The sequence below is a fragment of the Eublepharis macularius genome, chromosome 4, assembly GCF_028583425.1.
Source record: "Eublepharis macularius isolate TG4126 chromosome 4, MPM_Emac_v1.0, whole genome shotgun sequence".
Taxonomy (NCBI): domain Eukaryota; kingdom Metazoa; phylum Chordata; class Lepidosauria; order Squamata; family Eublepharidae; genus Eublepharis; species Eublepharis macularius.
Window position 1 is genome coordinate 176677069 of NC_072793.1, and position 20417 is coordinate 176697485.

General features: G+C 48.2%; 1 protein-coding gene and 1 pseudogene across 1 annotated transcript in view; both read left to right on the plus strand.

Annotated features, from left to right (window-relative positions):
* Window positions 1–12828, plus strand: part of LOC129327210 (major histocompatibility complex class I-related gene protein-like) — a 32899-nt gene extending 20071 nt beyond the window's left edge. Inside the window, exons 6-7 of the mRNA XM_054975700.1 lie at window positions 11062–11105; window positions 12749–12828. Of these exons, the coding sequence (XP_054831675.1) occupies window positions 11062–11105; window positions 12749–12757 (53 nt within the window). The 3' untranslated portion in view covers window positions 12758–12828. The remainder of the gene's footprint in view (window positions 1–11061; window positions 11106–12748) is intronic.
* Window positions 1–20417, plus strand: part of LOC129327910 (zinc finger protein 91-like) — a 224141-nt pseudogene that overhangs the window by 166573 nt on the left and 37151 nt on the right.

Below are 20417 nucleotides of genomic sequence, written 5' to 3' on the forward strand. Positions count from 1 at the left end.
CTCTCCCTGCCTTAACCCAGCTGGTGTTAGGAGTGGAGGAGGTGACAATGCCCACCCACCCCTACCTTAACCCAGCTGGAAATAGGAGTGGAGCTGATGGTAATGCCCATCATCCTTCAGCCAGCTGGGATCAGGAGTGGAGCAGGCTGCAATGCCTGCTCTTTGCATTAATGCAGCTGGTATTAGGAGTGGAGCAGACAGCAATGCCCATCCCCCACTTTAACGCAGCTGGTATTAGAAGTGGAGCAGGTGGCAATGGCCTCCCCTGCCTTAACCCAACTGGTATTAGTGATGGAGCAGGTGGCAATGCCCACCCCCCACCTTAAAACATCTAATACTAGGAGCAGAATAGGTGGCAATGCCCTCCCCTGCCTTAATCCAGCTGGTATTAGGAGCAGAGAAGGTGGCAATGCCCACCACCTACCTTAACTCAGCTGGTATTAGGAGCAGAGCAAGTGGAATTTCCCCTCCCACCTTAACACAGCTGTTATTAGGAGCAGAGCAGGTGACAGAATTGTCTTTGGACGAGATGCAAAGTTTTTAGATACCCATAATGTCCAGCAGTGGGAGCATCATGACAGCGCTGCAAAATTTCCAGTCTGAGGCTGTCTGGGACATACAACTTGCCCCCGGCTAACCAATCCCCTTGTGGGGATTGGGTCAGTTTGCTCCGCGGAGCTCTATCCCCCTCCTTCTCTATTTCAGCTTTAAGTTTCGATTTCCATTCCTGGTTGGCTGGGAGGGGTTGCTTGGCGCGGCTGCGAGTAGTCACCACGCCCCCAAGTTGCTTAGGCGAGAAGACCGTGTCGATCGTCTCCGCCCGTTTGCTCCTATGTTGGGGCATGCGCGATAGGGCGTCCGCCAAAAAGTTAGTTTTGCCCGGGAGATAATTTAGAGTGAAGTTGAATTTCGAAAAGAATTCCGCCCACCGCAATTGCTTGGCATTCAGTCTGCGTGGGCTACGGAGGGCCTCCAAATTTTTATGATCTGTCCAGACCTCAAAAGGGTATCGCACCCCCTCCAGCCAATGTCTCCAGTTAGTAAGGGCTGCTTTTACTGCAAAGGCCTCCTTCTCCCACACATTCCAATTCCTTTCCGCCGCAGAAAATTTTCTAGACAAGAACGCACAAGGACGCAATTTTCCATCCTCCCCCTTCTGTAGCAAAACCCCCCCTATCGCCGTATCGCTGGCGTCGACCTGTACTATGAAGGGGAATTGTTCGTTGGGGTGGGAGAGGATGGGTTCTGTTACAAATTGCTCTTTTAGGCAGTCGAAAGCCGTTTGGCAATCGGGGGTCCATTGTAATTTGGAAGAGGGCTTCTTAGCTTGGTCCCCTTTATCTTTGGTTTTCAGCAGTTCTGTTAAGGGGAGCGTGATTTGGGCGAAATTTGCTATGAAGTCTCTATAAAAGTTGGCAAAACCCAGGAAGGATTGCAGTTCTTTGCGGGTGGTGGGCGTTTGCCAATCTTGTATTGCCTGTATTTTGGCTGGATCCATTTTCAGACCCTCTTGGGAGATACAATACCCAAGGTAAGTGAGTTCTGTTTTATGGAATTCACATTTGGATAATTTGATGGGCAGTTTATTCCTCATCAAGGTGGCTAGGACCTTTTGTACCATTTGAACATGTTCTTCCTCGGTGTCCGAATAAATTAAAACATCATCAAGGTACACCACCACCCCTTTGTACAGAAATTCGTGTAGAACTTCGTTTATCATGGACATGAATACAGACGGGGCTCCCGTCAATCCAAAAGGCATAACTAAGTATTCATATTGTCCGAGGGGCGTATTAAACGCGGTTTTCCACTCATCCCCTGCCTTGATACGAACGTGGAAGTAGGCATCTTTTAGATCTAATTTCGTAAAGATCTTACCTTGGGCCACGACGTTGAGAAGGTCTCGGATGAGCGGTAGAGGATAGGCGTTGTTGGTGGACACTGCGTTCAGTCCCCGGAAATCTGTGCAGAGTCTGAGTCCCCCATCCTTCTTTTTTACGAAGAGGACCGGAGCGGCGTGGGGGCTAGAGGCTGGGCGGATGAACCCACGTTGAAGGTTGGTGTCGATGAATTTCCGGAGCTCTTCGCGTTCATGGAGACTCATGGGGTAGAGTCGTCCTTTGGGTAGCGAGGCTCCTGGTAAGATTTCCACCGCACAGTCCGTTCGTCGATGCGGGGGTAGAGTGTCCGCTTCCTCCTCCGAGAAAGCGTTTAGAAAAGGCCAGTAAGGTTCGGGTATTTGGTTGACTTCTTCTTGGGTAAGGAGGGCCTTTTCTTTCTGAGTAGGGTCTTCGCCCCAGTTTTGATTCCAACGGTGATTTTCACAGTTGGCGTGACTGAAGGTAATGCATCCCTGTGCCCAGTTTATGTAGGGGTTGTGATCACATAGCCATTTGCTGCCTAGGATTAACGGGTACTTGGCAGTAGAGCTGATGACAAAGGACCTCTTCTCCCAATGTTGTCCCATGCCTGTGATCACCGGGATGGTTTCAGTTGTAACAGGATTCATGTTGGTACCATCCATTTGTTCAAAGATTACTGGATTTTGTAAATCCCGAGTTGGTAAAACCAGTCCATTAACTAGAGCAGGGGCTATGATGTCTCTTGAGCAGCCCGAGTCAATTAGAGCTTGCACCCGAATGTGCATTTTTCTCTCTGGGTTGATCAGAGTCACGGGCATGAATAAAATGGACCCAGGTGGCCGGTTCGGTGCAGGAACGGGCTTGGGGAGGATCTGTCGTTTGGGCCCTTTTACGACAGATCCATCTCGTTTCCCGACTGGGGGCTCTCTGGATTGACTTCTGCGTTTGGGGAAGCGGGGTCGTATTCCATAACTTCTTCCGCTTCTAGTCCCCTCTCTGAGGCGGGCCTTTGGGAAGCGCCGCGGCCTCTGTTCGCTCGAGGTGCGGGAATCGGGCGTTGGAGAGTAGGAAATGGAGCAAGGGTTGGGCGCCTTAGTTGAAGCGGAGGTCTTTGCACAGGTCGGTAGGGGCATTGTGCTGCAAAGTGACCGGCTTGTCCGCATTGCAAACACAGCCCTTGTTGCCATCTAGCATCTCTCGCTCCACGGGTGGCGTACCCAGCTCCCCGTCCTCCCTTCTGCAAAGTCAAGGGTCTTCTTTGTCCCGTTTGTTGTTGTTGTTCAACCAAACGGACTTCCAAAATGCGATTCTCAACTTCGCATGCAAGTTGGATCCAACCTAACAAGGTAGGGGGATTGTCCTGCATGAGGGCTCTGTCCAAAAGTCTCGGGTTTAGGCCTTGCTTGAACAGGATGATTTTGGTGGACTCCTCACACCTAGGGCATTTGGCAGCCAATTGTCGGAATTTCGTGATATAGTCTCTCGCTGACATGCTGCCCTGTTTAATGGCCTGCAATTCTGTTCGGGCCCTGGTTTCCTCTAAGGGGTCTTCATATTGTGCTCGAATAGCATCTACCAACCCCTGGAGAGTATCGAGTTCTGGGGCCCCGATATTATATAGTCCTACGTACCAGTCCGCTGCTTTCCCTTGTAAGCGGGAGCCGAGATGTTCAATTTGGCTGGCCTCGCTGCCGAAGAGGTGTCCCCACCGGTTGAAGAATTGCACGACTTGCACTAGAAAAAAGCCCAGTTTGGAGGGATCCCCATCAAAAGTGGCTTCCAGTTTCACCCAACCCATTGGGAGGTCTTGCCTCGGAGCCGGTGCTGGGTAGAAGTCCGCCGGAAGCATCAATGGCACTTGAGGTATGGGGGGACCCGGTTGTGCTAGCGGTGCTGGTTGCGCTGGCGGCGGCATCACCGGTTGAGCCGGGGGTAGCGGCCTCGGCTGGGCTGGCGGTGGTGCTCTCGGCTGGGTTGGTGGTGGTGCTCTCGGCTGGGCTGGTGGCTGCAGTCTGGGTCGGGCAGGCGGCTGCAATCTCGGTCTGGCTGGGGGCAATGCAGGAGGTGCTGGCCGTAGCGGTTGAGGTGGAGGTGGTCGGTGCGGCGGAGTAATGATCGGCCGCTGAGGGGTGGGTTGGTGGGGTCGTAGTGGTGTAGGCCCCATCGGTTGGTTCGGAGGTGGTCTTACGGGCTGCTCCAGTGGCAAACGTATCGGCTGCAGCGGCGGGGTTAGTTGTGGTCGAAGCGGAAGGGGCCGCAGCGGCGAAGGCTTAATGAGTGGTGGGCCGCGCGGGCTTGCCCCTCTTGGTGTCGTGTCTCTGGGACGCACAGGCTGGTCTTGTGGCGCCGGTAGATCTTCCCCCGGGGTTTGCTGAATAGGAACCACTTCTAGCGGTCGTTGCGGTAATTCCTCCTCAGAAGGGGCCGGGAGTTCTTCCGTCTGACCCGGCCGAACTGTTGTTGGAGAAGCGGGAGGGTGTATCACTGTCGTCTCGGTTGGACGGGTTGGTCCCTCTCCTTCTCTTGGCTCCTCCGCTGGAGTCTCCTCGGGAGACGGATCCCCGTCCAATTTAGGGGGTTCCGTTGGAGTCCCTCCGGGCACCTCAGCTGGAGTATCCCCGCTCGGCGGAGTTTCGTTTAGTCCAGGGTGTTCCGCGGGCGATTCTCCCGGTTCTTCAGGGTAGGATTCCTCCTCTCCCGAAGGTAGCGGCTGCTGCGGGTCGACCACTGGATAGGACATGACACTTTGAAGGGTGGCAATTTGTATCGCCATTTCTTCAGGCGAGATTCTCTCTCCTGCCCCCATTGACGAGATTAGGTGAATGGCATGAGCCAAACTTTCCTCCATATCGATCAGCCTAGCTTCCAACTGTTGCATTCGGCTAGGACCCGGTTGCCCCATCACGGAACCTCCCTCAGTTGTACTCACCGGGGAAAACGGCCCCCAAGGCGGAGGATCGCCTTGATCGACTCGCGATCTCGCTGCTAGAATCCCTTTGGCTAGGCCCGTCACGGCCGAGATGCCGGAGTCTACAGCATGGGTACGGCTTTGTATTTGCACCCAACTTTGCTCAGGAACTTCCGTTGGCTCTTTCCATGGGGCAAGTTCCGAATAATCCCAACTCAGGGCGCCGCGGTGAGATGTGTTCCCGTCCGTCCGTTCGGTCGTCCGGTTCCAAAACAGCCACGGTTGGCTGCTGTCCAGCTCAGGGACCGTCTCTAGGCTTCGGCGCCCGTCCATCGAAACTCTTGGATGTAGCCCTCCGGCCCGGCGCTCCCGTGTTTCTCGGGGTCGGGCTCCCCACTCCGACGGGGTGGGTAGCGAGAGCAAGGGAAGAGCTGTAGCCCTCGGCCTTGTCCCCTCACTGCTGAGGTCGATGAGAGGCGGTGTAGGCGTCGAAGCACCAGCCCCGGCTGGCACCTGCGATTCTTGGGGTTGCACTGTTTGACTGTCGGGGGACGCATACGGATCAAACAAAGGATCCCTGTCCGGGACTACCTTGGAATCCGCTGGGCCCGACTCAGGCATGATTGGTAACAAAATGTCAGACTGTGGCTAGATAAGGCACTCTCTGCAAGGTTCCCTTTAGAAGCAAGAATAAGTCCAGTGTCTGGCAAAGGAAGTTTTATTGCAGAAAAGGTCCATTATAGTCCACTGTCCTGAATAGGAGACTCAGGATGGTACATGATCATTGTTACCAATGAAGAGCAAGCATAGGATACAGAGTAACAATACCCATCTGGAACAGCCTCCCCCCACAGTTCTCAAAACAACATCTTTCAGTCCTGGGAAGCTGCTCTCCTTCAAGGCCAATGCTTGGTGGAACGGTGTTAGACACAACAATCTCCTCTGGTGGGAAGGCTGCCTGGGAACTGGTGCACCTGGGGAGAAAGCACTTAAACACTAGAAGCATTAGAAAATGGAGTCAGTACAGTTTAGATACATACTGGACCTGACACCTGGCCGCTCTCTAGAGCCCGATGTATTTCCCCCCACAATGGGCTTTGTTTCTAGTAATAATAATGATGATAACGGTGTGCTTATATACCTTCCTTCTGGACAGATTAGTTCCACACCCAGAGAGTTGAACAAAGTGTTGACCCAAGGCTACCTACTGAGCCCATGGCAGAAGTGGGAGTCGAACTAGCTGAGTGTGGATTCGCAGCCCCACAAAACAGCCACGATGCCACACCATGCTATTCACCAAGGCTTTATTAAAAGAATGAGGTTTGGGAAGCTTTCCACACAGGCATGTGTCACCAGCCTTTTCTTGGCATTCAGTCCTTGCTCTCCAGGGACTCTTTCTGCTTTGTTTCTCCCCTCCCCATGTTATGCCTGCCTAATTCTGTAACTGTTCCACATGTAGCACTACACATCCAGGCCTCCCCCCTCCACCCCATGGGGAGATTCTTTGGGGCTTCTTACAAGCATTTTGTTGTTTTTGCCCATTTCAGTGTTATCCAAGGTGGGGCTCATTGCAGGAGTCCTCGTGGTGGTTGTGGCTGGTGTGCTGGTGGCTGGGATCATCTTCTACTTTTGTGAGTAACTTGGAAATACTACTCGTGGAATACATCTGGTTTTGTAGGAGACTCTTACAGAGAACATGCTGCGTTACCAGCTTCCAGGCAGTGTTACCCCCCACCCACCCACTCTGATAATATCCCCGATTGTGCCCCTTCCCTTGTATGGCAATTTGGGCAGCTTCTGATCATCTTCATAAGCTGGCCAAAAGCTGGCAGGGTAATAATTGACTGGGGCTTGTGCTGTGTGTGTGTGTGTGTGTGTGAGAGAGAGAGAGAGAGAGAGAGACAACAAGGGTTGAGAGGGAGAGGTTTTCTCCTTGTTCCTCCCTGTGTGTAGTGTGGCTAATTAAGGAGAGCCTGTCTCCTTGGGAGAGATTGCTACCACACCCTCTGCTGCTGTGATTTTCAGGCAGGAGCCATGAGGCTTTGAAATTTAAAGGCTGCCTCCTCACCAGAGGCGTGGTCCTCTTGTTCTGTTACCACTTTTGCTCTCAGGAGACATTAGGTCAGGTTTTCTGGGCCAGGGTTCCTTTCAGTTTCCAGGGAGAAAATCTATTTATACAGCAATTGTAAGCAGATTTCATTTTTGGAAGAAGATGATGACTACGAAGGGCCTTTTCCAGTGATCTGCCAGGAGTGTGCTATGTTCATCTTCCCAGAGAACAAGAAGGACTTCATCTTACTATATAATAGAGTAAGCTTATTTCAGACAACTCACTTTATACCCTGGTGCACCACCAGAGGGCGCTGCCATGGAGGGAAGCCTAGGCAAAGCACCATGTCCCTCCAGAAAATGTGCTGTGGTGGGAAGCCCAGGCTGGGAGCAGGATGGGAGCAGGTGGCAATGCCCGCCTCCCGCCTACACCAAGTTGGTATTAGGAGTGAGGCAGGTGCCCACCACCCAACTTAACCCAGTTGATATTAGGAGTGGAGCAGGTGGCAATGTCCACCTCCTGCCTTCACCCACCTGGTATTAGGAGCAGAACAGGTGGCAATGCCATCTCCCTGCCTTAGCCCAGCTGATATTAGGAGTGGAGCATGTGGCAATGCCTACTTCCACCTTAATGCAGCTGGTATCAGGAGCACGGCCCAAAAGATAGGAGTGTGTCGACCTGCCACCTGAAAAATTGTAAGCGGCAGTGTAGCATTTGGAGATACATGGGGAGAAGGTCTGTTGAACCCTGCTGCAGTTTGGAAACAAGCGTTATTAATGACCGATTCCTTGTTGGGTCTTTGGTCCTGGAAGTATAACATCATCTTGTTCCACCTGTAAAGAGATAAGATAATGAAAATGACTGTTTAAATGAATGCAACAGGAACAGTGGTGTTCCATGTTCCTTTATGAACTGACTTTGTTATCTCCGTTGTGCTTCCCCCTACGTTGGATTAAGTGTTATTTCTACAGCTGGTCGGATTGTAGTGCAATAATGTATATGAAATTTGTTATATCACACTTGTAACTAATTTAACATTGTTAATTGAATGCACTGTGCCACTTAATATGCTTAACAATCGTTCTTTTCCTTACCTGTGGATTTCCAATCTGGTAGTTTGGATATCAGGAGCAGAGCAGGTTGCAATGCCCGCCACCCCTTTGAACCAGTTGGGATCAGGAGTGGAGCAGTTGGCAATGCCTGCCCCCCCGCCTTACCCCAGCTGGTATTAGAAGCAGAGCAGATGGCAATGCCCACCCCCTTCAGCCAGCTGGGATCAGGAGCAAAGCAGATGGCAATGCATGCCCCTGCCTTAACCCAGCTAGTATTAGGAACGGAGCAGACAGCAAAGCCCACCCTTCACCTTAACCCAGCTGGTATTATAAGTGGAGCAGGTGGCAATGCCCACCCGCCGCCTTAACCCAGCTGGAATTAGGAGCAGAACAGATGGCAATGCCCACCCTCTGCCCTAACCCAGCTGGTATTAGGAGCAGAGCAGGTGGCAATGCCCACCACCCACCTTAACCCAGCTGGTATTAGGAGTGGAGTAAATGGAATTTCCCCTCCCACCTTAACACAGCTGTTATTAGGAGCAGAGCAGGTGGCAATACCACCCCTGACCTTAACCCAGATGGTAGTAGGAGTGGAGCACTTGGCAATGCCTACCCCCTTCACCCAGCTGGGAACAGAAGCAGACCAGGTAACTTTTCCCACCCACTGCCTTAACCTACCTGGTATTAGGAGTGGAGAAGGTGGCAATGCCCACCCCCACCTTAATGGAGCTGGTATTAGAAGTGGAGCAGGTGGCAATGCCCTCCCCTGCCTTAACCCAGCTGGTATTAGTGATGGAGCAAGTGGTAATGCCCATCCTCCCTCCATTACCCATTTGAGATCAGGAGTGGAGCAGATGGCAATGCCCACCTCGCGCCTTCACCTAGCTGGGAGGTGCTGAGCAGGAGGCAATGCTCTTCTTCCCTTCATCCAGCCAGGATAAGGATCAGAGCAGGTGGCAATGCTCACCCTCTTCTACGTACCATAATAAGCCACTGAGCGGGCGACGATGCCCACCTTGTCTTCACCCTGCTGGACTCAGGAGCCAAGCATGCAGCAATGCCTGCCCCCCCTGCTTCAACCTGCCAGAATCAGGAGCAGACCACCAAAACCAGGGCGCCTTCACCTGATAACAAGCTACATCGAACTGTTGTAGAAGGCAAAAACAAATCTAGTCCTGAGTTATTATAAAGGTATTATGTAAATGTTTATCAAAATTTTTAAATATATAAAGTGCAAAGTGCTCAGTGTGAAATACATAATACGTAATCCAGAATCAGGAGCAGAGCAGGTGGCAATGGCTGCACCCCCTTCACCCAGCTGGGATCAGGAGCGGAGCAGGTAGTAAAGCCCCTACCCACCTTCACCTGTCAAAATCATGCATGGAGCAGAAGGCAATGCCCACCCCCCTTCACCCAGCTGGGATCAAGCTCAGAGCAAGCGCCCCCCCTTCACCCAGTTGTAGTCAGGCGCAGAACAGGAGGCAATGCCCCCCCTTTACCTGGCATGTATCAGGCATGGAGCAGGTAGCAAAGCCCACCACCCTTTCACATGACTGAGATCAGGCCGATCGGGCATGGAGCAGATGACAATGCCCACCCCCTCCTTCACCAGCTGGAATCAGTGACGCAGGAAGAGCGAATGCCTGCTTGCCCGCCCTCCCCTTTCTAGAGCCCGTTGTATTTTCCCCCCACAACGGCCTTTATTGCTAATTTGTCATAAGTGCAAACTGTTAGTGTTACTAAAAGAAAAAGTGAAGAGCCTGGAGGAAAGGATTGGTACCCCTCAAGAGATCAACGAAGGGGAGGATTTCATCCACAGAAGTCTTCAGGCTGGGATGGGGAGAGTGCTGGAAGGAACATAAAACAGAATATTCTAATGAATCTCCTTAGAGATCGACAGCATGAGCCAGAAGGCTCAGAGCAGGACAACACTCAGTGCCACTGGAGCTGAGAAATCAGTTCCAGGCCCTTGCTAACATGACAGAACCACTGGCAGATATACAGCAACAAGGATCTGAAAGAACAAGTAGGGACACCATGGAGTTACAAACAAATACCATTAGAAGGAAAAGTGATCAGTGACTCTCTGCTGAGGGGTATGGGACGTCATGTGTCCAGGCCTGACCCCATGGCCCAAGAGGTTTGTTGCTTACAAAAGGGGCAAAGATCAAGGATATTACACACCAGATGGCCAAGCTCGTCAAACCAACAGACCATTACCCATTGTCTCTGATCCTACCGGTCAGAGGAAGCAGAATGCAATGGGAAGAGAAGATTATGAAGGTGAACCATTAGTTGCGTTCATGGTGCCAGCAGGAGCTGTTTGGATTCTGGTACCATGGACGATGGACTAAGATAGCCTGCTTGCATGTGACGAGCTTCATCTGTCAAGGTTAGGGGAGAATGTATTTGGAAGGGACCTGGGGAGATGCATTGGGAGGGCTTTACATTGATACTGCAAGGGAATGGAGACAACTGGCATAGGAATTTCAGGGAAGAAGGAGAGCAAATAATAGAGGCCTTTCCGGGAAGGCCAGGTCAAAGAAGGGGAATGTTGCAAGGTCTCTGGTGCCTATATGCCAGTGCCCAAAGCTTGGGCAATAAGAAGGAGGAGCTTTATCTACTAATGCAGACAGACAGATAGGACTTAGTAGGCATTACAGAGACTTGGCTGGATGATTCCCATGACTGGAATACAGTAGTGGATGGGTATGAGTTACTCAAGAACAGGAAGTGTTGTAGAGGAGGTGGAGTCATGTTGTATGTGAAGAAAGGGCTTAATTGTCAGGAAATACTGGAAGAGGAGAGTGACAACCTAGTGGAAAGTGTCTGGGTGAAGGGAGGGAAGGACGAGCAGTATTGTGATTGGGGTCTACTACAGACCACCTGACCCAGGAGATGAGGTAGATTCTGCTCTCAGTGAGCAGCTTAATGGGGTATTCAAGAAACATGACCTTGCAGTTATGGGAGACTTCAACATCCCTGGTGTGTGCTCAGAGACCAACTCTGCTACATGTCCAGGGCCACACAGCTTCCTGACTTGCCAGGCTGACAACTTCTTCCTTTCTAAAATGGTGGAGGAAGCGACGAGGGGTTTGGCCATACTGGATATTAACCAACAAGAAAGAGTTAGTTGATGGTGATCTCTGGGGTGCTGCCCAGCTCTGACTCTCTGATTTTCTCCTGCAGGGAAAAGGCGAGGCAGCTACCAGGCAGCCCATAAAGCACCATCAGTGAGTGATCAGCTTTTCTTTTAAGTATCCTCAGATCACAGGCAGGAGGTGGTGGGAAAAAACAGTAATTACTCCTGTGTCAGTTGCTGAACTGTGCAAGTTTTTAAAATTTATTTGTTATATATAGTCCACTTTTCTCACTGAGAATCACTGACTTACACAATGTAAATCAATACGATCAACAGCTGGGACATTCAGTAAACAGTACAATAGGATCTGAATTACAGAAATCTGAAAACAAGTGTAATTCTGAATACCGAGATGAAACATTACTGAACTAAAACATGAGTAACTTGACATGACACATTAGATGAAACAGAAACTACCAGTAGCAGCAAACCTGCATGAATCCTTGTTCTTTTTTTTTGCCTGCTGCAGAATTATTTTCTTGGATAGTTTTTGGTTTTCTTAAAAGTACCACTAAAAAGTTGTGTTTTCTTTGGAGTGAGGGCTGTTAAAGAAGATTTTGATAACTGATACCTGAGAAAAGAATATTATGAAATGGGAATTTTCCTCCAAGCCCATTGTATGTCTATTGATGATATTAAGAAGGGCAGTGGTAGACTTTTTTAAAAAAACTGCAAGAGCCAGTTAATCTTCTAGAAGCTTCTCCAGCAATGGAGTTTTCAAAGGCTGGATGTCTTGGCTTAGGAGAAACAAGTAGCCAGTGGCCTTAAGAGCAGATTCAGAAAAGCCTGGCCTGGCCAGAGCCCAGAACTGGGTGGGGGCCCAAATGGTGCTCTGGGAGGAGCAGCACCTGAGAAATTCTAGGATCTCTGTTTTGTTGCTTCTTCACGTGGACTTCAGGCTGAGGGGAAGGGCAACAATTGACATTATGAAATTGGCTTGAAGTGCTGAAGATGGACCCTTTTAAAGCCTTTCCTACAAAGTATTCGGTGGTGTCAGTCCATAGTTGCATATCAGCCTCTGTGAGACTTAAGAAGTAGAAGATCTTCTGGGTTTTTTACTGTGCCCTCATTCTAAAATGGCTTCCGGCTAAACCATGCAGTGAGATCTGATCAGGATTGGGAGGGGTATGTGTCTCTCCATGGAATCGGCTCAAAGCTGCTGCCTCCCTCTCTTCTCTCCCCTTTGCAGTAATGGACCTTTTTGAAAGAGCTTCTGCTTGCCTTTGAGCCAAAACCTTGACTCTTCCTCACAAGAATTACATAATCTTGGGTAGGGGGAGTCTTGGATGAGAATGACTTCCATCTGCCCTCCCCCTTCAGTCATTCCATCTTTGGTCTGACTGAATTGATGGAGAGTCTCTTTCTCTGCCCGTTTAGAGTTGCTGGTGTCCCTGTGGGTTTTAGCTTCCTCCTACCATATGTGGCCTGGCTCACATGTCTGAGTCATCGCCCGGAGGCCTTTGCTCTGAATCACTTCTCAGCATAGCACCTATTTGTTTGTGGTGTAATCTGCGTGTGGGTTAAGCTGCAGGGGGAAGAGGTAAATAGTGTCTTAGGTGGCCCTTCTTTGAGAAGATGTTGGGGTCCTGAATTGGAGTAGGGCTGGGAAGGAAATGTTACAGGTGGCCCAGGAGACTTTGCCCTCCCCGTCTGGTTCTCTGATTCTAATGCTTCTCCCTCAGCAGGTATTTGAGATTGGCTGAGCTTTTCTCTCCTTTTTTTGGCCCTTTGCAGAACTTGTGAGAAGAGACCAAGAAGAACCAGCCTGTGGCTTCTCATGTGATTCTTCCAAGCTCCTCAAGAGTTCCCGCCAGCCGATTCGTTTTCGTTTTCGCAGCCATGTCGGACGCTCCTCTCGGCAGGTCCGAGAGGAAGCGGCCGAGCCGCCTGGCCGGGCGGCTGATCTGCAAAGGTTAGCCCCCAGACTCTCAGGCAGGGAGTCTGAGTCTGGGACGCGGCGGGAAGAGCCCTCTGACAGATCGAGGCAGGGGGTAAATCGCCCGTTTGTCCCTATGCAGGCCGGCAGACGAGCGCGGCACCCAGTGTGCTGCCGGGCTATGGAAAACAGCAAGGAGCAGGATTAGGCGAAAGCCTGCAAGTAAGCGAATCCCTTCTGTTACTACAAGCGCATGTGAGGAGTGGTGGGGTCTGAAGGTTAGAAGACTCGGATTTTTTCCCCCTCATAGAGTCACGGAAGATTGGCGGTTTCCCCCCCCCCTAAAATGGTAGCGAAAAAGCAGAGTCCTTCTCTTGACAAGTCAGTTACGGCGGCCTTGCAGAGGGGCGAGACGCTTGAGGAACTGGTTAAAAGAGCGGTTATGGAAGCCATAAAACCCTTTGTTGACAAGCTGAATGAAACAGATCAAAGGGTGGGCTTAATTGAAAGCGATGTGAAAGCCATTAAAGAAGCAGCGGGGGGGGCAGAGAAGTCTGCCCGGGAAAGTGCGTCACTTACGAGAGCAGCGAACAGGGAATTAAAGTTGGTGGAAAATCAGCTGATCGGATTGCAAGTGGAGCGAACACAAACCATTTTGCGTCTCCAGAATGTTAAAGAGGAGGAAAAAGAGGATTTATGGGATCTCGCCTCGGAACTTTTAGCGACACCCGCGAGGGCAACTAAAGAAGTGAAAAGCGCCATTTTGGGAGTCCGTCGGGCATCTTCAAAATATGCAACGAAGCGGCAGCTGCCTCGCGAGATTGTTATCGAGTTTTCATCTAGGAGGGTCCGGGACAGTATCCTATATAATTCATACAATGCGGAATTGGACTTTCTGGGAAATAAAGTCAAGATATTGAAGGACGTTCCATTTTTAGTGCGGAAGAAAAGATTTAAGTACAAGATGTTGGCAGCTCTCTTGAGGGAACGGGATATAAAGTACAAATGGCTACTCCCGGAAGGAATCGGGTTTAGTTATAAAGATAAAGCTTACAAGATTAATTCGGAAGATCAGCTAAGGGATTTTGTGGATAAAAATCCAGAATTTGGACCAGACACCAAGCAAAGAGAAGAGGATCCGAAGCCTGAAGGGAGGGGGGAGGCAATGAGCGCTCCGGCGGTAGCTGCGCAGAGGGAATTGCGCCCGAGGCCCAGGGGAGGGAAAAAGTTAATTTGAACTGTAATTTGTAATTTGTATGATCAACCACTCCGTCACTATTTTATTAAGCTATTTTTTACTATGGCAGTATGAAGGGAAAGCATTGAAATGTAGTGTTTAGTGTTTGTAGGTCACCTTCCCCTTTTTTCCACCCCTCCTTCCCTTTCTCTTTGTTCTCCCTTCTTTCCCATCCCTTGTGCTATTGTAGTCTTTTGTAGTTACTGTCTTGTAGGTTATGTATGTATGCAGTAGTTTTGTATGTTAGATATTGAAAAATAAAAAATATTATAAAAAAAAAAAGAGTTCCCGCCAGCCTTCAGAATAGTTTCCTAAACTACATAATCCAGGCTGTGGCCAAGTTTCGGCATCCTGTGTCTGAGAGTGCCTTGGCTGGAGGTGGTGGTGGGGGGTGATATTTCTGATGGGTCTGGGGCTGATCATTTTCTGCTAATGAATTTGAGCTAAATATTTGCAACTGAAAAGATGTCGGACTAAGAATACGGTCTCTGCTCAGCTTTTCAGTCATGCTCTACAGCTTGTCTGTTGCTGTGTTGCCCTATCTTGGATGTTAAGTAATATCTGGCTGAACTGATGTGATGTCCTTGAATGTTCACAATCATTCTGACTTCTCAAGGAGAATAATCATGTGGATGTAAGTGATTAGGGAAGAAGCCTTGCAGAAGTTATGGGATGGGAGAGAGGGAGGGACTGTCGGTGGATGAAGAGTTGATTGGAAGATAAAGAGGATCAGGTTTGAAGGTGATGGAGAAGAGGGCCTAGCGGCAGGAAGGCTGAAGGAGGCAGAACAGGCTGATTGGAGAAGCTGCTCCTTGTAGCATCTTTCTTCAGGTTCCATAGCACTTTGCACTTGCACTTTCTCTAAGATATTACTGGTGTCATGGAAGAGCATGCTGGAGGAAGTAAAGAGGACCCCCGCTTCCCTGTGATTTCATAAACTGTGTAAGGGTAATTTTTCTCCCTGGAAGATCCCTTTTCCTGAGGTGGGGGTGTTGCATTTTCTGAATTATGTTGAAATTAGTTTTAATTTATATAGTGTGTTGTTGTTGATACTATTTCTGTTTTTCATTTGTAGTCCGCTTTGATTGCTGTGATTAAAGCATCATGACATAAATTAATACACTTAAAGACTAGCCATTTCAAACTTTAATAGCAGAAGGATATCAGATGCGTACGTCAGCAGTGATTTCTTGCATTTAGTCCTCTGTGTGTGAGCTTTGTTTTGTTTGGAGGGGGTAAGCATTTGCTTCTGCTCTGTCCTCTTCAAAGTCTGCAGACCACTCATCTGTGGCCCTGACATGTGGATGTTTATATCAAGAACTGGGAACGCTTACATTAACGTAAGATTTTCCTGCAAACTTTGGGAGTTCCCCCAGATTTGCAGAAAAATTTTAAAAATATAAAAAAGCATTGCACATTACTGCACTTGTGCACACCACTTAAAGCATCTGCACTAGGCATTTTGTAGAAAATACGAGGAGTTTGTATGTTTACTAACTAAAAATCAGGTATTGCGCTTAAAAAAAACTACAACAAAAAAAGCGCCACAGCACAACCAGCAACATTTTGCGGTAGGCCCTTTGCTTGTCTTCTATAAGATTTAAAGGATGCATCTGCTCAACGGAGAATGAAGCCAGGAGTTTCAAAACTGGCCACCAGCTTCAAGATGATAAAGGGAATTGCAGTGCCAAAATGTAAGCAAATCAGAAAATCCTGGCCCACATAATCACCTGAAACCCTCACTCTCTGCTTTTTCCTTTGGGGCTGTGGTTGTTTCTGGCAGGAGTAACGCATCAGAAGATAAAGCTAGGTATTCAAAAACTGGCGACCAAGCTCAAGATGACTTGGAGAGCCAAAAATGAAGGGAATCGGAACAGCCTGGTACACATCATATCGAGAATTCTCCTCCCCATGATATTTGCAAGGGTAATTAAGTTTTCCTGTTTGTGGCAGGCATAACTCACAAGAGCATAAACCTAAGAGTCTCAGCACCGGCTGTTCCCTTCTGAGTAATGATGGGAAATGCAGTGTCAAAAATGAAGGGAATACATTGTCTCTCAGAGCTACTTCTGCGGAAGGGAATAATTCCTCAATAGCCAGCTTAGGAGAGCTCCCACTATCAATAGAAGTCCCAAAGTGCTTGCTGAGTTTTCGTTCCTATCTCATTTTTTCCAAAAATTTATTTATTTATTTTTCAGAAAGGGCTCAGACAACGATACAAGAATTTGCATATTTATTTTCAAATAAACAAGTGGCGAATTGCCTCCGGGAAGCGGCTTCCCAAAACTTGGGGGCTTGTTCACCATGGCTCCAAACTTGGCTAGTGTTACAGAAGACTTCACACATGTTCCCTTGCCCCATCCAATTGCAGCTTGTGCCAAAAAAACTTCATGGCCCCAAAGTGAACAGCTAATCACATACTCTATGCAGCCTAATACACACAAAAGTAGATGGCTGCATAAATCCACACGTTCAGACCAAATGTTGTGATCTTCCACATTTGTTTCTTGACTATTAAATGTAACTCTTTAACTGAAAACTCTACTAACATCACTTTAGTTTGTATTTCAATATAGTCATTTTTGCTTTCCACTTTGGAAGACTTCTTCATTTGCATTAATTGTAACCCAAGGTGTAAAGACTGAACTGAGATGTGTGTATCCAAAATTTACTAATCTATAAAAATATTGATTACACAAGAAGAAGCCCTGGAGATTGATCTCAAAATTCTCCTGAATCCCAAGCAAATCCTGATGTGATGCCATGGCATGCATTTCTCTAGGTTAAGGAGTCATCCAAAGCAGAAAAAAGATGCCCAAGAAAACACATAGAACCACTGTGAAGGGAAATCCCACAAGAACTTGAAGTTAGTCCCATGGCTGCTGGGTAAAGGGAGGTCTCTTGTGACTCCTCTAAACTGTCTGGAAGACCCTCAGAAAGGGGGTCAAGGAGAAGAAACCTTGGAAGTTGGAAGGAAACATCAATTTCTCTCTCTACCTAGCTACCCACTTCGAGAGCACATTCTTTTTCATAGGGAGAGGGGTGGAATTTTTGTCCAGGGGCCCATCATGGCTCTCAGCAGCCCTGATTATCTGGTAAATTCCTGGCTAGGAAAGGCATAGCGAAGCTCAGAACCTAGAACATAGTAAAACATGATGCCTGAACCTTCACCGAATGCCACAATGATTTCTCTAGTAACTGAGCACATATCAAAATCTGGGAATGGAGGAAAGGTTGCAAGCCGAAGAGTGCAAATAGTGGCTTGAATGAGGGAGCAGGCTATCACTATAGAGCTGGCCAGTCTATTCCCCAACCATTTCCTCTTCCTCGACCCTGGCGTGGTAGCCATGAAAGCTAGAATTACTGTGATGGTTTTGGCCAACACGCAAGAAATAGCCCCCGAGAAAATGAAGCTAAATGCAGTTTGATAGATGAGGCATGCCACCTTCTCAGGTCAACCGAGGAAGAGCAAAGCACAAAGGAAACACAGGAAGAGAGATACAAGGAGGACGTAGGAGAGGCTGAGGTTGTTGGCCTTGACAATGGGGGTGTTCTGCTTTTTCACAAAACTTCCTAACACCAAAGCTGTGATGAAAGAAGAGAGCACTGAGTATGTTCATGGTAGGAGGGAGATCAGGGGGTGCCTCCCTCCGATAGCTTTGTTCAGACCATCCAACCTTGCTCCAAATATTGGATAGACAGTAGAACCCTCCCTGGCTCCATATTGCCCACACAGCTGGAAACAGGGTTTGTCAGTGTGGTCATTGGTGGGCCTTGGGGATCAGTGAGCCTTCAGAACCCATTAATTGCTCCCAACCAGGACCCCTCCTAAGCCGCCAGAGTCCCTTCTCCACTATGAAGGTGTCAGACACTCAGATTACCCTGTTGACCTCTGAGGCCTGCAGCTGTAGGAGATGTGCCAATTGTGACCAATTTCTGCAATTAACCTCTTATGATCAAATAAAAAATGTTCTTTGGAATAGAGACGGATAATGCTTCTTTGGTGTGATCGATTTAGGGATGAGATGCAAAAAGAAAATCCAAATCAACACTACTGGCGACTAACTAAGGGGGAGATAATGGCAAGCCATCTCTGTTTCTCACTTGCCTTGAAAGCCCCTTGCTGGGGTCGCCATCGGTTGGCTGTGACTGGATGGCACACAAGTACATACCTGGTGGGGATGAGGGAAAGTATAAAGAGTGGGGCAGCTTTTAAAACACACATCCCTTTTTTCTCTTTCTTTCAACACTTCTCTTACCCTTAGTGTTTCGCCCACAATGTGGATGGCATTGGAGAGAGCTGCACTGATAAAGATGCCCCTTCAGCACTAAACTGGGAATAGAATAGAATAGAATAGAATAGAATAGAATAGAATAGAATAGAATAGAATAGAATAGAAATATGTCTCAAGCATAAAGAGACCTCAAGAGTTAAGTGTGATGGTTTTCTCCCCCCTTATTATCTGCTCTCTGATGTTCAATTCAGGCCGGACTAAAATAATGTAGCATTTGGGGAAGAAGATACAAGCCAATAAGCCTCCACTAGAGGCCAAGATAGAGAAGATCTCCACGGCCACCATATCTTTCCCTTTGGTGCTCAGATAGGTGGGGACAAAGGAGATCCAAACACTGCAGAAGACCAGCATGCTGAAGGTGATCAGCTTGGCTTCATTGAAGGAATCAGGCAAGGTCCGGGCTAGGAAGGCCACCATGAAACTGATGGTGGCCAAAAGACCCATGTAGCCCAGTACAATGTAGAACATGATGTCCGAGCCTTCGTTGCATTGTATGATGATATGACCAATTTGGGAGTGCATGTCAGACTCTGGGAAGGGGGGTGAAGTTGCCAGCCATAATGCACAGATGCCAGTTTGAATTAAACAACAGGGAATGATGAGTGAGATGGCCAGTCTCTTTCCCACCCATTTCCTCATCCTGTTCCCTGGCTTGGTGGCCATAAAGGCAACAACCACAGTGACGGTTTTGGCCAAAATACAAGACACGGCAACCGTGAAGATGATGCCAAACAGTGTTTGCCGGAGAAGGCAGGTCACTGTTCTAGGTTGGCCAATGAATTGGAAGGAGCACAAAAAGCCGAGCAGCAGAGAGGAGAGCAGGACGCAGGTGATGCTTCGATTGTTGGCTTTGACAATGGGTGTGTTCCAGTGTACGCCAAAGATCCCCATCACAACAGTTGCAATCACAAAAAGCAAAACAGCAATGGAAGCCAAGCCTGCTCCCATCAGGTCTTCATAGGATAAGTAAGTTATATGTTTTGGAATGCACTGATCCTGTTTCGTATTTGGATACTGATCCCGAGGGCATTTCTCGCATTCGTCTGCATCTGAAAAACATAATCTTGGTCTCAGGATTCACATATGCACAAATCTTACCAGTCAAACAACAGCTGCTTCCCCCCCCTGTTCATTATTGTTCAAAACTACCTCAATTAACACAAAGTATCCAACTTAAGTTGGAAATGTGTAGAGTACACTACAAAAACCGTTGATCTAAGCCATCTTCCTGTTCTTGTAAAAAAAAGAGATGGTGAAGCAATTGGATAACTACTCCAATTTCAACCAGTTCTGTTGGCCTTAGTATGCCTTGGTAGATTTTAGTGGTAGAAATCCAGAGACTGAATGCAGCATAGATTCTTGGAGATGCTGTCCTGATTAAAGTTTAAACATTATTAGAAGAAATATCACAAAGTTCCTAAACGTTTCTCCTCCTTGACATGTCGCCAAATTCAAGCACATCCTATTTGAATATAAAACAAATAAGGGAAGCTTCTCCAACAAGGGGAAACTAAGTCAGGCTGATTCAAGCCACGAAGGTATCACTGCCACTGTTCGGAAAGGCGAGTACCAAATTCATTTTACATATTTATCATGCAGAATAATGATATAGCAGACTTACCAGTCTGGACTGAAATGTGCCCTTTAGAGCATTGGGCACACACATAGCAACAAACAGGCTTCCCCTCCGGAATAATTCTGCTGAATCCAGACTGGCAGTTTGGGACACATCGAGCCTTCGGAGCATTCTACGGGTAATCAGAAGGAAGTTGGGTTGGTAATTTGCTTTATTTTCACTTCTCTGGTTCTAGACTCTCATCTTTTTGTAAAGGAATGCAGTAACATGTTCCAGTCCCCTATTCATACATATTTATTATTTATTTATTTACATGATTTGAAGTCTGCCTTTATTTATATACATTAGTTATAGTCCACCTTTCTCACTATGGTTCAAGGACGGTTAGTATCAGTTGGTACAGTCAATATCAAAGACAT